This window comes from Narcine bancroftii, chromosome 1 (genome assembly GCF_036971445.1).
Source record: "Narcine bancroftii isolate sNarBan1 chromosome 1, sNarBan1.hap1, whole genome shotgun sequence".
Taxonomy (NCBI): domain Eukaryota; kingdom Metazoa; phylum Chordata; class Chondrichthyes; order Torpediniformes; family Narcinidae; genus Narcine; species Narcine bancroftii.
The window spans coordinates 61149016-61167283 of NC_091469.1; the positions used below are offsets into that span (position 1 = coordinate 61149016).

Below are 18268 nucleotides of genomic sequence, written 5' to 3' on the forward strand. Positions count from 1 at the left end.
AGAGGCCAGTCCTGTATTGTGATCAACTTTAGATGATTACACGGTTTTACATTTGTTAAGTGCAGAGGCTGTACAAGAGCTGTATTTGGAGAATATTCAGCTTGGTAATAAATAAGAGTTATCCATAAATATTGGTATTCTTTCCCTTATTGCTTTAGCTTCTACTCTTGGCCGAAGCAAAATGGCAGTATATAGATTATTTCTAAATTTGTCGTTTGCAAACGGAAAGAGCATGCCCAAAATTTGGTCGGTAACTGCAAAGGCATGTTAAATAGTGTGGTGTCATGAGGGAATGACCACCCTCCCCTACACATTGATAGTTCAGTAGTAGAGAGCACCAAATTCCTCAGAGTCCATTTAAGAAGTGGCCTGTCCTGGACACTTAATGTCTCCTCACTTGTCAGGAAGGTGCAACAGTGCCAGAACTTCCTGAGAAGACTGTGGCAGGCAAGGCTACCGGCCACCATCCTGTCATAGGAGCTCTATCAAGAGCGTTCTAACTGGGTGTATCACATTCAGTTGCTGTAGAGCATTGGATTGGAGATCAATCCACAGAAGCATCAGACAAGGTCAAGTCTTCCAGAGTGCAGAAGAGAGGTTATTTCATTAGAATGTACAACTTTCTTGAGTTGCTGAACAGGATAAATGCAGAGTGCTCAAAAATGCTGGAGTACTGCACTTGACCTCAGCATCTGCTCTGGTAGATGCGGACTTGATATTTCACCTAGCTCTGGTGTCCAGCACATGGGTGATGGCCTCAAAATGAAGGGTCAGACATTCAGAACAAAAACAAAGTGAAACTTCTCCCAGAGAGTGGTGAACTTGTAGAATTCACAACCTAAAAGGGCAGTGAAGTCTAACACACTGAAAATATTTAAGACAGCAATCAATAGATTTTTAGATGTGAAGGGAATCATGGGAAATTGAGTTAGAATGGGATAGTCAAGGTGTTAGGTCAAAAATTTTAAAACTTGTTCACTTATTACTTAATTCTATTTGAATGTGATTGCCTCGGGAATTGAAATTCTATGTGAACACATCTAAGTGCCAGAGAAGCAAAAAAATGAAACAACTTGAAATAATCTTCTCTTTTGTTAATGTAATGCATTTTTTTTTAAAAATAAAGAAATTTTAAAGATTTTTAATCCAATAGATTTCTATTTTTGCTGACTGGTGTATATGCTGTCCTTGAAAATTTGTTGTGATCTATCATTCTGAGACATTGACGTTTAATAGCATTACTTAAACAGATTTTCATATTGTATGCTTTTAAAAAGATATATGTCTTACTTTTTTTAAAATTTCACAATATAAATTATTGTATATTTCAATTTTGTATTTACATTTATTTTCTTTTGACAGGTATAGCGTATCTTAGTGGGATGTGCAGTGAAAAGAGAAAGTGTGTGCTTGCTGAGGACAATGGACTGAATCTAGCCTTTACAATCGCACATGAGATGGGTCACAAGTAAGTAAAGACTAATAATAATTATGGGAGTATAAATGTTCTCATTGGTGAGATGTGTATGGTTGAATGTTTTATATCATGCTTAAATTAAATTAAATGGAAAAGAAAATTAGGTAAGTTTTAAACAAGTCATTAGCTCATTGCCTTGGGTATCTGCCTGACTGGTGAAAACCGCTAAAATTTACCCATGTTATTTAGAACTAGTTATTTTATTCTATTTGAGACTTTTCCTTGGCTGTTAACTTACTGAGGGTTAATATACAAGTTTAATGTAGCAGTCTAATATCTAATTAAAAAATTATTACCTCAGGAGAAATAATCAGGTCAAGGTAGGTAACTAACTGAAAATCTATAGTAGCTGCAGGATGTACAGATGTATTTAAACTGAATAATTTGTCATGTTAACTTCCAAACTCTAGATTAGGTCATCCCTGTAGCATTTTAAAGTGGACTCAATTTTACACAGTTAAACAGGAAAATCTGCAGATGCTGGGATTGTCATGCAATACACAAAAGTACCAGAAAAACTCAGCAGGTCACGCAGTATCGATAGGAAGTAAAGGATAACCAGTGTTTGAGCCCCTCGTCAAGGTATGAGCAAAACGCAGGCAGGTGCCTGAATAAAATAAAATGGTAGGGGGAGAGGGGAGGAGAGCAGAGGAGGGTGGGAAGGGAGGAGCACAGGCTAACAGGTATGAGGTTATAGAAGGATGAAGATGAAAAGGGTAGAAGAGGATAAAAGAAAGAAGTGATGGAGGAGGGAAAAGGTCTGAATGGAGAGGGAAGGGAGGGTGTTGTGGAGCTGGAGAAAAGGAGACACAGCAGATGTGTTCACTTAGAGATAAAATAAAAAGACTCAAATGGCATTGAACCCTGAAATCTCCCAACAAATTGTTTCAAGTGTTAAAATGGGTACAGTTTGAAATTCTTCCAAGTAGCTTGTTGTCCAGGGAATTCCTTCAGATGCCTTTAATAGAACCTTATTGAAAGGACCTTCGGATAACTCAATGATTAGAACACATCATACTTATAGCTTTAGATACAGCACAGATTATATCTAATCCATTGTGCTGATGCCTATCCTTTGAAAGAGCTACCAAAATAAATCCATTCCTTTACTTTTACAACCTAGTCCAACAATTTATTTTTTCCTTCAGCTATTTAAACTATTTACATTCTAAAAAAGTATAATTGCAGATTCCACCACAAGAACATGGTAACTCTCTGTACAAACAGTAAATTTCTTCATGAGTCACAGCTTCATGAATGTTCAGACCTCCGTCAAATTGTTCTTTAACCTTCAGTGCTCTTGAAGTGCCCTCCCCCATTTACCCAGTCACCCTTTGCTAGTAACTTTCTGTCAATTCTCTCCCTGAAGCCTCAACATTAATAAAATGTGGGGCCTAGAATAAAAACAATACTCCATCTGAAACCTATCCAGTGCTTTCTAAAGAGTTTGAATAATTTCCTTGTTTTTCCTTTTTCTGACTTCTTTAATAAAGCCAAAGCATCTGTAATTTTTAGCCCTTTTCAACTTGTGCCACCATCTTAAAAGATGTCTCTGAATGAGTTCACCTTCCAAATTGCATGATTTAGTTTATATTGAGACTCTCAATCCGCCACTGTGAATATACTGCAACTGTTTTCTCAGCATTAAAGGTCACCTACCTGCAATTTCACCTGCTCAGCCACATGCTCCCAAAGTCCCTGGCTTCCTTGTGTCTAGAAATGGAACCCTCTGCCCAAATATTTGCATGCAGATATTTGTTTATAAAATATTTTCTGTGCATATTAAACCATTATTTCTGGGTTGATCTGTGACCATCAGGAAATTAGGCTGAGCAACTTCCACGTGCAATATATCTTGGCCTGGTCGATTCACAGCTAATAATATCACAGGTTATGCATTGCATGTTTCATTCACTGAAGAAAAAGATTCTGACTCTATCCTATCTATGCTTGCCATAATTTTATAAACTTCTATCAACTCTCCCCTCAGACTCCACACTCCAGAAACAGCCTAGACTTGTAGCAGGTGACATGGGATCTGGAGATAAACACAATGTGCTGGAGAAACAGCCTAGACTTGTAGCAGGTGACATGGTCATAAATCGTAGTGCCCAAGAAGAGTTTGGTACCCTACCTAAATAAATACTGACCAATGGCACTCACATTATCAGTGATGAAGTGTTTTGAGAGGGTGGTTTTGCAGTATATCAACTCCTATCTGAGTGGTGACATGAATCAGTTCCAATTTGCCTACCACAGCAACAGGTCCACGGCAGATGCCATGTCACTGGCTCTACATAAAACTTTGGAACACTTGGACAGCAAAGATCCATACATCAGGATACACTTTATCAACACCATCATCCCCTCAAAATTGACCAAGTTCCAAGACCTGGGCATCAATACAATACTGTGTAATTTGATCCTGGATTTCCTTACCTCCAGACCCCAATCAATGGAGATTGGGAAGAAAATCTCCTCCACAATCTCTCTCAGCACCAGAGCTCCACTGGTGCTTAGCCCCCTTGCTCTACTCACTCTACACCTATGACAACAAAACCATTTTAAAATACGCTGACTATACCACTTTTGTATAGTCAGTTGCAGTGAGTTGTGTAAAAAGAAGTGATGAGTCAGCATACAAGAGGGAGAATGGAAACATGGCTGAATGATGTACGAACAACAACCTCGCACTCAATGTCACCATGACCAAGGAGCCAACTGTTGACTTTAGGAAAGGGAAACCAGGGGTGTACGATCAAGTGAACACTGGGTTATCGAAGGTGGAGGGGGTGAGCAAATTTAAATCCTGGGAGTCACTACCTCAGAGGTCCTTTCCTGGACGTGAAGAAAGCATGTCAGTGCCTCAACTTCCTCAGGAATTTGTGAAGATTCTGTATGACTTTGGAAACCCTGGCAAAGTTCTACATACGTAGTTAAAGTGTGCTGACCAGCTACATCATGGCCTGGTATGGGGGGATCAATACCTCTAAGTGGAAAGCCCTGCAAAATATAGTGGACACAGCCTAACCACATCACATAAGCTAAATAATAATCCCATCATAAACCACATCGCAGGCAAAACTCTCCCCATCATTGAGAACATCTACATGGAACTCAGGTGTTGGAGAGCAGCAGTAATCTCAAGGATCCACACCACTCAGGACAAGCTCTTTTCTCACTGCTGCCATTAGGAAGGAGGTATAGGCACCAATAGACACATATCTCCAGGTTCATGAATAGCTGTTTCCCCTAAACCATCAGACTCATTTACAACAGAGTCATTCAGAGACTCATTTAAGGCTCATTATTTATAGCTGAATAATTATTTTCTGTATTCACACAGTCAGTTTATTTATATTTCTTCCTTTGAATTTTTTTTCTTGAGTATAGTTTACAGTTACTGGAAATTAGAAATATTGCCTGATCTACAGGAAAAAGAATCTTAGGGTTGTATATGATTTCATGTATGTATTCTGACAATAACTTTGAAATATCTTTCATACCTCTGAAAGCCATTCTACTCATGGGGTGAACAGAATTGCTCGAAGTGAAATATCACTGGTGCATTCTTCACTGATCCGTTTTGATGGTTCTGGCCTAAAACATAGACATTCCTTTCATCCCACTGACGATGCTTGATCGGCTGACTTTCTCCAGCACATTGTGTTTATCTCCAGATCCCAGCATCTGAGTTTCTTATTTGTCTTCAAACTCGCCAGCATTTGCATCTGAAGATGGTGATCACTGGTCCACTGTCAGCAGCTTGCAATTACTTGAGGCTCTTGTGATGTAGCGGTTGATCAGGCCAGACAAAGAATTGCTGAAGGAACTCAGCAGGTCAGAAAGCATCCATAAATAGAAAGGGTCAGTCAACTTTTCAGTTCTGGTTGCAACTTCTTGTGTGTTACATCGTAAATATATAAAATTGGAACACAATTCCTGATCTAAGTTCTGGAGAGAAAGGTAGAGGGAAAACCATAAGGAAGGGTAGTGGGGAAGGGAAGAAAAGTTAAAGAGAGAAAGAGGACAAAACATTCAATACAAGAGCAAGTAAAGAAGAGATGGAATCAGGTGAGGGTGGGTGGGGGAGGGGGGGGTCATTACCTAATGTTAGAAAATTCAGTGTTCAAGTTGATCAGGTCAGTTTGTTGCATTTGGCAGGCATAATGTTGCACCATGTTGCTTATCACCTCCATTACAACCTTTACTACTGTTGCACTGTAATTGCCATGGGGAATGCCCTTTAAGCACTGGCTTGCTTCCAATTCAGCATGGCATTGACACAAGATGTGAGCTTTGCGGACAGCTTACAATGGGAACTGCACACGTCCTGTTAGAGGACATGAATTCATACATTGAATCCTGCAGTGCTACATGTGTTTTGGCCTGAATTTGGGAATTTTTCAGGAGATTATCTGGATGTTAGCACTTTCCACATTAAGCGTCCAGTGCAACAAATGAGGATGAACGCCAGCATCGAAGAATCAATATTTATTTTGTTTCTGAATTTTGTGTTTGGTTTATTTAAAAAAAAGGTCTGCATTACCCATGTCCAAGTCATTAATTACATCAAAAAGGTCTGTATTCTCCTCTGGAGAACACCACTGAATACTTGCCTTCAGACTGAAAATCAATGGTTTTGGCAAGCTCTGCTTTCTGTCTCAAAGCCGGTTTCAAATTTCACCAGTGCCGCGAGCACAGTAATCCCACCAACTTCACTTGTTTCCTTTCGATCAGCCTGCCGGAGGCATACATGATAAATATTGTTTTCTTTTTAACCACAACTACCACAGCAATTAAATTTAAGTAATGGCATTTTTTAATTCTGACCATGTTTATGAGATTATTAAATATTCAATGACATAATCCCTGGGATTGTTGCAATTTTAATAGGTTTTTTTGCCAATCAGGATTGAATAATTAATTACTGGTGAATAAGTTTCTGCACGGTCCAACTTTTAGGCCTAGGATTTTCACTCTGTGCTTGATATCCAGTGGATAATTAAAGTAACATCCCCTCCCTACAATTCTGCAGTTTCCTTTCAAGTACTTACCTAGTTCCCATTTGAATACAAATATTGAATCTGTCTCTACTCCTCCAAGCAGTGCATTCCAGATTGAAACAATTCCATGTGTTAAAAGAAGTTTCCCTCACTTCACTTTTGTTCCTTTTGCCATTCACTTTCATTGCATGACCTTTGGTTTCCAACACTTGCACCAGTTGGCACAATTTTTCTTTAGCATATCTGTAAAGACCCTTCACGATTTCAGAGTTTTCTGTCAGATCCTAAACCTATTGGAACTTCCATCACTTCTCCCAGAGGAACTTTGGGAAAAGATTTTTGGAATGGTTAATGCCTCTTCATTGTGTGCCCGACATGTATAGATTCCATTTAAAGTGGTACATCAGGCTCATTTATCAAAAGATAAATTAGCTCATATCTTTTCTAATGTTAGTCCTATGTGTGATAGATGTAAATCACAAGTGGCCACACTAATGCATATGTTTTAGTCTTGCTCTGTAATGGAGAAATATTGGACAGATATTTTCAAGACTTTGTCAAGAGCTTCCAGACGAAGTGGCAGAGGCTGGCTTGATATTAGCATTTAAGGCAGTGGTTCCCAACCTTTTTCTTCCAACTCACATACCAATTTAAGTATTCCCTCTGCCATAGGTGCTTTGTGATTAGTAGGGGATTGCTTAAGGTGGGATGTGGGTGGAAAGAAATAAATTTGAAAACCACTGTTTTAATCGTGCCTAATTGACTTGTTATGTGCACGGTTTCATAACTCCTAAGGAAATGGGCCAATGACAATTTTCCCCAAGCAAGATATTTCAGTAACAATTGGGTCTTGAGCAGTGATTCTCAGCCTTCCCTTCCTACTCACATGCCACCTTAAGTAATCCCTTACTAATCACAGAGCACCAATGACATTGAGAATACTTAAAGTGGTATGTGAGTTGGAAGAAAAAGGTTGGGAACCACTGATTTAAGGAGAAGTTGGATATGTTTATGGATGGGAAAGGAATGGAGCATTATGTGTTGAGTTTAGGTCAGTGGGGTTAGGTAGGAGAAAGTGTTTAGCATGAACTAGAAGAGCCAAGTTGGCCTGTTTCAATGCTATAATTGTTATATAGTTATAATTATACTGGGTATTAGATTGCAACTTAATCCATTGACTGCTATTTTTGAAATTATAGTTCCAGAGGTGGGTCGAGTTCCCACTTCTGCACACCGGGATGTAGCCTTTACTACATTGTTGGCCAGAAGAGCCATTTTATTTAAATGGAAAGATCCTAATTCACCTACTTTGATGCAATAGCTTTCTCAAGTTATGTCAGGTTTAAGTTTAGAAATAATTTGGAGCTGCACTTTTGATACCTCCATTAAGTTTGAAGAGACTTGGCGTCCTTTTATAAACTATTTTCGTATCAGGTAACCTGTATTTTGACTTCACCTTCCAGACTGATCTGGGTTTCTGCTGTTTGATTTTATTATTGGCAAGGACCAGATAAATAGTTTGTCCTGATCCATTGTAGTGAACTCTCAGTTTAGGCTTCCTAGCCTTTTATTTTTCATTTATTTTGGTAGGTTACATGGGCTTTTAACAATAATTTTTTTCTCTCTTTTTTGAATATTCCAAATTGAGGAGAAAGGGATAATATTGTTCAATATGTTATAATGATATACATTGTGTTATGTATTGAAATATATTGGTCTGTTTTACTCTTCGATTCTATATTCTATTCTCCTCATGTATTGTTTACTATAATATGTTTAATAAAAAAATTGAAAAAGAAAGATTTGTTTCAAGCAGAACAGCCCCCATCCTTGGAGTCATTTTTTTTTGGGGCTTTTTGTCACTCTCGATTTGCCCTTCACGTGTCCAGAACCGGATATTGATTGAAGCCAGAATTTTATAAAGCTGTGTTGTTTAGAAACTTCAGGATCTTCTGTTTTTCTGGCTGCTTTTTCTTATAATAATACAGATAATGTGTCCATCCCCTTCAGCTCGTGCATCAGCTTCTGCCTATTTAGAGTGGAGCAGTGAGCTAATGAGATGGTTTCTACATTGTGAATTCAGTGCTCAATTTGAAGCTTTAATAAAGAGACAAACATGAGTGAAAGGTACATCTTCCATTTTACTATAGAAGGAAGATGGAAATGTTATCTAATTGTTCTGAGCCAGTTGTGTGGTAAAAGTTGATGTAGCATTGTGGTTTTTCAAAAATACTGTTTTGTATTGCCAATTGCATTTAGTGACTTTAGACTTTTTATTTATATGGATTGTACTGATATTTCTACATAATCTGAACTTTATTAGGATAGTGTCAGATATTTGACTATACTTTGAAGCCATTGATTCAAAACAGAACAAATCTGTGTTTGTAGCAAATTCTAGACTGAATTATGTTTGGTTCCTTGAATGAATTGGTTATACCAAAAGAAAAAAATTGTCTTTATGAAAATGTAAGAATTTAATAATCTAACTGCATTGGTTAATTTGATAGTGCTAAGAATGGGAAAAACAATTTCACTTTTCAGTTAAATTTGCCTGGATAACTTAATGAACAGACAGGCGAACTGGATGACATCTTGTCTATTTGTAAGCTTGCCAAAGAAACTAGAAAGGGATTTGTCATGTCTTGGCAACATTTGTGTACATAACTACAATATTCAGCTGTGACAAAGTTTCTGGAAAGGCTGCAGGTTATTGTTGAGGTCAGCTTATCCTAAGGAGAAAAAAGCTGTCATGGAAAAATGATATCATTAATGCTCATGAATTGAGAAAGGTTTAATTGGATTGAGTACCTAATTTTCATCCTAAACAAAGTTCAGTAAGATAATGTAAATGCATGCAGTATTATGTCTGATTAAAAAGAAAAGGACATTGCATTCTCTGTAGCTGACCCCATGATCTTTGGCAAGATAAAATGCCTCGTGGAATCAGCCAGCCAGGAAATTTACAGCAATGCGTAATTTAAGATTAAAGTGTTTCTGGTTTTGGAACCTAAGTAGGAATTAAAAGATAAATTCCAGGCATTAAAATACAGACCCATTTTCTACATCATTTTAAAGACTGCCACGTTGCTAATTTGCTTAAACCTTGAAACAAATAGCAACTGAAGCAATTATTTATCCTAATTTATTGATGCTCCAGTTCTTTGGTCATATGTATCAGAAATTTATTAGTAAATATTCAAAAAAAGAAAAACAACCTAGCATATGTCCTGAATTACATAGAATTAGTACGGTAAATTCAAAGGTACAAATCATCTTTTCATGGTAATTTTTTAATGATCTGACAAAATATTTATTTGATTATCAATTAGAATTCAGGAAGGTAAGTGGAGATTGATTTTTTTTAACCCCTAATTCAATGCATATATTTATATCATTGAAAAAGATGCATTTAATTTCATGGTAGTTTTGGACTGTAGATATTAAATCACAGTTTAGTTTATATGCAACAATAAAAAAAATTTAAACGTGCAAAAATATGTAAATATTTTAATTGATTCATTGCAATGTATAGCGAAACACACATTGCAAAGCATTTCTACCAGTTTAGTTGTCCAACAAATAAAATGGTATAAAGTTTGTCGACTTCACCTACATGTTGCCTAAGCACATGCTCTTCATTTCTGCCTGTGCAGCAGAAACAAGGGACATATTTAACAACAGACAAAAACATTTCACTCTAACTCAAAGTTCAAAGTTCAGATTTATTGATAGAGTACAGACATGAATTCACATACAACCCTGCGATTGTATTTCCTGTGAGCCTGACAGAATTTCTACTTATCAGTAGTGCAAAATAAAACTCAAGGAAAGATATGTATACAAAAGAGAGAAAGGTAAACATGAAGTGAAAACAAACTGTGTGTGTAATACAGAACATAAATATTCAACAATAAATCATGTGCAAAATAACAGCCCTTAAATGAGTCTTTGATTGAGTTTGTTGTTTAGCAGTCTGATGGTGGAGGGGTAGCAACTGTTCTTGAACTTGGTGGCACAAGTCTTGTGGCACATATACCTCTTTCCTGATGGTCGCAGTGAAAACAGAGTGTGTGCTGGGTGGTGTGGATCTTCAGAGTGGCAGCCAGGGCAAAATCAGACACATCGCTCTCGATCTGAAACAGGACAGATTCATCCACCACCATAAGTTGCTGCTTTAGCGATGTTCTCTTTTATCCAACTGAAGACTGCACAGGCCTCTCCTGTCAGGAGGAAGGATGTGGAGTTGATAAGGGGGTGGGCTTTGTCTCCATAATTGGGCACCCACTGGGTATGGTAGGAAAAGAACCCCAGGCACCTTTTCAGGGCTTTGAGGCTGAGGGAAGGGGGGAGGTCTAGCAGTGGGTGCATGCGTTTGGGGTTAGGGCCAATCTCTCCATTCTCCACAACACAGCCAATGATCACCAGGTAGGTACTGCAGAAAACACATTTATCCCTCTTGCAGATAAGGTTTAGGCATTTGGCTATTTTGAATAATTTCTGGAGGTTGGCGTCATGATCTTGCAGGTTATGGCTGCAGATCATGAAATTATTCAGGTAGGGGAAGGTGGTCCACAAGACATTTTGGCCCACCATCTGGTCCATCACCCAGAGGCAGCCGTCTGCCTCGAAGGCAGTGTACTGGCAGTCCTCCAGATGAATGGAGGACTGGTGGTAGGAGGATTTCAGGTCAATTGTTGAAAATACACAATATTGGGCAATTTGATTGACCATGTCTATAGTGCGAGAGAGAGGGGCTACACATCCAGCTATGTATAGTGGTTAATAGTCTTGCTATAATCGATCACCATCCTGTGTTTACCACCACCCTTAACTACCACCACTTGGCCTCTCCATGGGCTGGTGCTGAGTTCAAAGATCCCCTCATTCAGGAGTTGTCGAACCTCTACTTTAATAAACATCTTGTCTCCTTCACTGTATTGCCTGCTTTTTGTAGTGACTGGCTTACATTTGGGGGTGAGGTTGGCGAACAGTAGTGGGGGATTGATACAGAGAGTGGAGAGACCACGTGTCAGTTGGGCCGATGGGGGGGGGGGTCGGGATGGTATGCTGACAAACTGACAAACTGTGGGTTGCCAACCATGAGGGGGGGAAGGGGACCATCATATTGCATTGTGACACTCTTGAGGTGGCACTGAAAGTCCAACCCCAGCAACACTGGTACGCAGAGCTGTGGCATGATGAAGAGTTTGAAGTTCCTGTAAGTCATGCCCTGCATGGTCAGCATCATGGTGGTGTAGCTCCAGATCTCGGTTGAGTTGGAACTTGAGGCCAGGGCAACTTTATAGTTTACTGGCTTTTCTTTAATGGAGTAATGCTGCACCATATCAGGGTTGATGAGACTCTCAGTGCTCCCAATATCAAAGAGGCATCTTGTCACCTGATCATTTATTGAGATGTCAATCATAGAGCGGGAGAGTTCATGTGGATTTCTGGTCCAACACCACAGAGGCTAGTGTTGGTTCATAGTCTGGCCTGTGTTGACTCGTGGTCTGGGAGCATAATGATGATGCCCAAACGGTGGTGTGATTATCCCCAGGATTTGGTAGTGTCCAAGATGGTGGCCCCCATGTCGCGGCATGATCATCTTCAGAAGATGATGGCAGCCTCATGTTGAGGTGCTGGGACTGGCAGGTGACTGTGATTGATATACCTTCACATAATGCCCCTTCTTTCTGCACTTTGAGCATGTAGTGTCTTTCACTGGGCAGCATTTTTGGGGATGCTTTGCTGGACCACAAAAGTAGCACTTCGGGTGCTCCTGGGAGACTGTGGCTGTGGTGGGTTCGCTCATTGAACATGGTAGCGGGCTGCTGGTCTTTGGACCCGAATCCCAATATGCCAGCCCCTGGTTGGACCCTGCGCCATTCGCGGAGTATGCTTTTCATGTTACAGAGGGTGATCTCCAGTGATTTGATGAGGTTGATCACCCCTCTTAAGTCTAACTTAGTTGTTCGAGCAGTCTCTGGCACACATAGTCCAACTTAACGCCTGCTACATAGATGTTCCAGATCATGTCCACTGTGTTCTAGGCTGCTGATGCCACCTGGAGGTTGCACACTCGTGTGAGTCCATGCAGGGCCTGGAGGAACTCATTTCTTGATTCACCCAGTCACTATCTGGTGGTAGCCAGATGTGCCTGGCATATATATCATTAATTTTCTCTCTGTACTAGTCCTTGAGTATGTTAATTGCTTCCGTGTACGTCGAGGCGTCCCTGATCATTGGGAACACTCAATGTTTGACCTGGGACAAGAGGAGGTGCAATTTGTTTGCCTCTGTGGCCATGACTCCGGTGGAGTTCTGTAGAAATACCTCAAAGCAGGGTAGTTAGAGTTCAAAGCAGTCTGAGGATTTTGGCGATTGTGGGTTAATCTCCAACTTATCAGGCTTCAAGAGTTGTTCCGTCATTGGAAATAAATATTGTAAATAAAATTGAAGCACTATCAATAACTTAAAAGACTAGAATTATGGAAGAGTAGGCATTTATTTACAATAAATGAAGGTCATCCTGTGCTGTGACCCAGGCTTTCTGAGGAGGGGTTGTGATGTTGGAGCTTCTATACAGGGTCAAGAGGAAGGAAGCAAGGGTCCAGCTAAAGGATGGGGCAGAGCCAGATTACAGAGTGTACAACAGTTCACCACAAGCCGAAACCCCAAAGTATTGGCAAAGGACACAAATTCACTGCTCAAAAATGTGGACCATTATGTGATATTCTTTGGCTTGGCTTCGCGGACGAAGATTTATGGAGGGGGTAAAAGTCCACGTCAGCTGCAGGCTCGTTTGTGGCTGACAAGTCCGATGCGGGACAGGCAGACACGGTTGCAGCGGCTGCAGGGGAAAATTGGTTGGTTGGGGTTGGGTGTTGGGTTTTTCCTCCTTTGCCTTTTGTCAGTGAGGTGGGCTCTGCGGTCTTCTTCAAAGGAGGGTGCTGCCTGCCAAACTGTGAGGCGCCAAGATGCACGGTTTGAGGCGATATCAGCCCACTGGCGGTGGTCAATGTGGCAGGCACCAAGAGATTTCTTTAGGCAGTCCTTGTACCTTTTCTTTGGTGCACCTCTGTCACGGTGGCCAGTGGAGAGCTCGCCATATAACACGATCTTGGGAAGGCGATGGTCCTCCATTCTGGAGACGTGACCCATCCAGCGCAGCTGGATCTTCAGCAGCGTGGACTCGATGCTGTCGACCTCTGCCATCTCGAGTACTTCGACGTTAGGGATGAAAGTGCTCCAATGGATGTTGAGGATGGAGCGGAGACAACGCTGGTGGAAGCGTTCTAAGAGCCGTAGGTGATGCCGGTAGAGGACTCATGATTCGGAGCCGAACAGGAGTGTGGGTATGACAACGGCTCTGTATACGCTTACCTTTGTGAGGTTTTTCAGTTGGTTGTTTTTCCAGACTCTTTTGTGTAGGCTTCCAAAGGCGCTATTTGCCTTGGCGAGTCTGTTGTCTATCTCATTGTCGATCCTTGCATCTGATGAACTGGTGCAGCCGAGATAGGTAAACTGGTTGATCGTTTTGAGTTTTGTGTGCCCGATGGAGATGTGGGGGGGCTGGTAGTCATGGTGGGGAGCTGGCTGATGGAAGACCTCAGTTTTCTTCAGGCTGACTTCCAGGCCAAACATTTTGTCAGTTTCTGCAAAGCAGGACGTCAAGCGCTGAAGAGCTGGCTCTGAATGGGCAACTAAAGCGGCATCGTCTGCAAAGAGTAGTTCACGGACAAGTTTCTCTTTACTTCACAAGGAACTCCATGCCTTGTAAAACACATTTTTCATGAAAGTGATAACTGCTTTGCTGGATGTTGAATGCAGTGTTGTTACCTCTGGGTAATTGGAAAAATAGTCTGTTACCACTGTATGACTCTTCCCATTACAGTCAAACAAATCTACTCTAACTTTGAAGTACGACCTGTCTGATACAGGGTGTGGTGTAGGCAGTTCTGCTTGCTGCTTTGGTCTATAGGTAAGGCATATTTTGCATGAAGCAGTGGTTTGGCTTATGTCTTGGTTCATTCTTGGCCAGTACATCATCCCTTGAGCTCTATGTTTGCATGTTTCCTCACCAACATGTCCTTCATGTGACTTCTGGAGCATTTCCTTGTGTAGCAACTCTGGAATCTCAAACCTGTTCACTTTGAAGACCATATCTTTCATAACTGACAGTTCATCTCTGCATGCCCAATAATCCCAAATTCCCATTGGACAGTCATGCTTAGCTGCCAGCCATCCTTTCTGTATTGTATCTTTGAGTTTTTAATTTGTTTCATCTGACTCTGTTGCTTCCCTGATCTGCTCTGTTCTATCTCAGGATACTGGAAATGAGGTGATAATCATCTTAATAATAGGCCTGTATCTCCACATTTACCTCTTAGTTGTTTGTTTGTTTCTTGTCAACTGCTCAAGACAAAGCATCAGCCACAAATGTATTTTCCTGATGTGTTGATCATTTTCCCATTGTATTCCTGCAGCCTTATCAACATGCGCTGTACAGTCATTCAATGGTTTGAACATAATTGAGACCAATGGTTTATGGTTTGTCTCCACTTCAAGAGCTTGTCCATAAATGTATTGATGGAACTTTTTGCATTCATAAGTGCTGGCAAGAATCTCTTTTTCTATCTATGCATAGTTGGCTTCTTCATTTGTTAAAGCCCTTAATGCACAAGCCACAGGTTGCCACGTGTCCTCATGCTGCTGCAGTAGTACTGCTCCAATGCCTTGTCTGGATGCATCAGCCGAGATCCTGGTGTGTCTATTCGGATCATAAAATTTAGTACAGGCTCTTCTGTTAGGACTTTTTTGAGTGCCTGGAAGCATGCTTCTTGCTCATGCCACCAGATCACTAATATTTCTGTGCAAGGATTGTTAAGTGGTGCTGACACAATTGACAAATGAAGGATGAACTTAGTCAGATAAGTTTCCATCCCCAAGAAACATCTCACCTCCTCTTTGTTTTGGGGCCTCACAAAATTCTCAATGGCTGATGTCTTTTTTGGATCAGGCTTCACTCCCTTTTCAGATATGACATCTCTTATGAAGGTCAGTGTCTTTGTGCCAAACTCATACTTCTCTTTATTTAATTTCAAATTGACATTCTATGTCATGTCAAGCACTTGCCTTAGTCGCATATCATGTTCATTCTTGGTGGACCCCATATAATGATGTCATCCAATATGGTCTCAACTCAAGGTATTCTTTCTAAGATCATGTGGATGGTTTTATGGTAGAATTCTGGTGCAAACAAGATCACATATGGTAGCCAAAGAAAGTGGTATCTTCCTTGTGGAGAATTGAAAGTGCGTAGTCTCGAATGCCTCATGGAGCTTCATCTGCCAAAACTCCGATTCCACTTTGAGCTTGCTAAACCACATGGCACTTGCAAACAGGGACATGACCTCCTCCCATGCTGGGAATTTAAAATGTTCTTTCTTGATGACTTTATTGAGATCTTTTGGGTCCAGACATATATGCAATGTACGATGACCAATGAACTGACCCAATCTGTAGGTTCTTCAGTTTTTTGTATGACTTTCATCTGTTCTATGTGTGCTAGTTCTTGTTTAAGTTTGTCTCTATGAGGAAAGGAAACTTTTCTGCATGCATGGACAACAGGAGCCACTGTCTCATCAACATGGATCTTGTATACACCAGGTAAACATCCAAGCCCCTCAAAGACATCTATGTACTCTTCCATGAGTGTTGGGCGCTCATTTTCGGCCTATGAAGCCTCTATGAAAACTCTTTTCACCAGGTTGAGCTCCTCATAGGCACCTCAGACCTAATACTGGCTGTACTCTCTTTTCTATAATCGGTGGCTGTGACTTTAGATACTGCCCTTTGTCTTTGAAGATCACCATACAGCCATCTTTTACTGGAATGTTCTCTCCAGTGTAGCCTGTCACTTTAAATTTCACTGGATAAATCTGGCTCTTTACAGTGAGGGTCTTGTAATCGTCCATAGATGATGGCAAGCTTAAATGGAATTACTGTCTCATTCACAGTCACTGGAACAATCCATTTTGTTTTACCAGCAGCAGCTGTCTGTAGTGAATCCATGAAGAATTCCTTCATTTTTCATCCACTATGTGCACCTTCCTCTTGGTTTCCCCTACTTTGTAGCACTTAGCAAAATAATTCTTTTTCCCACATTTATTGCAAGACTTTCCATAAAAAGGACACATCTTTGGAATTATGTCTACCTCCGCACTGGCTGCATTTGCTGTTTGAGCCTACATCTTTGCTGTAGCTTTGGGAAACTCCTGGTGCTCTGCTTCTCTGTTTACATCACCTGCACTGTTGTGTCTATCCTGTGCAGCAACTTAGCTTATGGTCATGTGGTCACTGCCGCCCTACACATATTCACAGCCTTTTCCAGTGTCAAATCTTTTTCATGCAACAGTTTTTCTCAGCCCATTATCTGTGATTCCACAAACTATCCTGTCACTAATGAGTTAGTTTTTCAAATCTCCAAATTCACAGACCTTACTCTGTGTGTGAAACTCAGCTAAGTATTGGTCAAAGCTCATACCTTGTTTCTGGTCACAGTCAAAAAACGTGAATCTCTCAAATGTGACATGGAACAAAATGCTCCTCATATTTTGTCATCAGAGTGTCCAATGTGAAAGCTGCCTCATCATTTTGAAAACATGAAGGGTATCTTCACCCATCATGTGTAGAAATATAAAAGCTTTCCTTTTTTCATCAGTCTCTGCTGTTCCATCAGCCTCTAAATAAATGTTGAATCGCTGTTTGAACCATTTCCAATTATCAGTTAGATTGCCAGTAAACTGCATCGGTGTGGGAGGATTTAACTTATCTATGATGGGAACTATTGTCTTTTCTTAATTATTCACACACTTTTTATTCACAACTTTATTTATTTGTTCAACAAGGTTATTACATGCAATAAAAAAGTACATATTGTGAACAATTTTTTTTATATTAAAAAAAGAAAAAAGAATGCCCCCCCCCCTCTCAGCCAGCTTTCTTTAGGAGAGCCAAAAATAAAAAAAACTGAAATATATTTACTCAAATCTAATCAAGGTAAATTTAAATGTAAATATTCTGAATATAAAGACCACTTATTAAGAAAAAAAGAATAATTATCATGTAAAACATACGTGATTTTTTCCATTACCAAACAAGTTTTCATCTCATTATGCCATCTATTAATATCAATCATATTAGCATTTTTCCTTGTACGTACTATACATTTTTTTTGCTACAGATAAAGCTAAATATTCAAAAGCAATCTGAAATTTGTCTAATCTCAAATCTTTCAAAGGCCTCAACTTACCCAACAAAAATATTGTCAGGTCTAAAAGTATTTTGATCTTATACAAATGTTCCAAAAACAATTGAATTGCTTTCCAAAAAGATTGAATATGTACACATAACCAAACAGCATGAAAAAAAAGTTCCAACTGAATTACCACTTCTGACACCATGTTATGTTTAAACAACTTCTGTCATAGTCTACTTTTTGTTCCCATGCAAATTTTGTGTGTGCTTACTGGGAAATGTACTTCTTTATTATACATGCATAATAACACATATACCAGGTCATGATGCAGACAGTCAGTTTGCCAAGGTTTTTGATGTCATACCATAAACTCCTGAGGAAGTATAGACACTGAGATACTTTATTCACGATGACATTCATCTGTTTGGTCCAGGAACATTCCTTAAAGACAGTGGCTCCCAGAAGTTTAAATGTGCTCACCCTCTCCACCTCTGATTTCCGCCAATGATCACTGGATCATAC

General features: G+C 40.0%; 1 protein-coding gene across 1 annotated transcript in view; it reads left to right on the forward strand.

Moving 5' to 3' along the window:
- The window catches only part of LOC138735984 (A disintegrin and metalloproteinase with thrombospondin motifs 19-like), a 377361-nt gene that overhangs the window by 118633 nt on the left and 240460 nt on the right, over positions 1-18268 (forward strand). The window contains exon 8 of the mRNA XM_069885117.1: positions 1363-1468. Within this exon, the coding sequence (XP_069741218.1) occupies positions 1363-1468 (106 nt within the window). The remainder of the gene's footprint in view (positions 1-1362; positions 1469-18268) is intronic.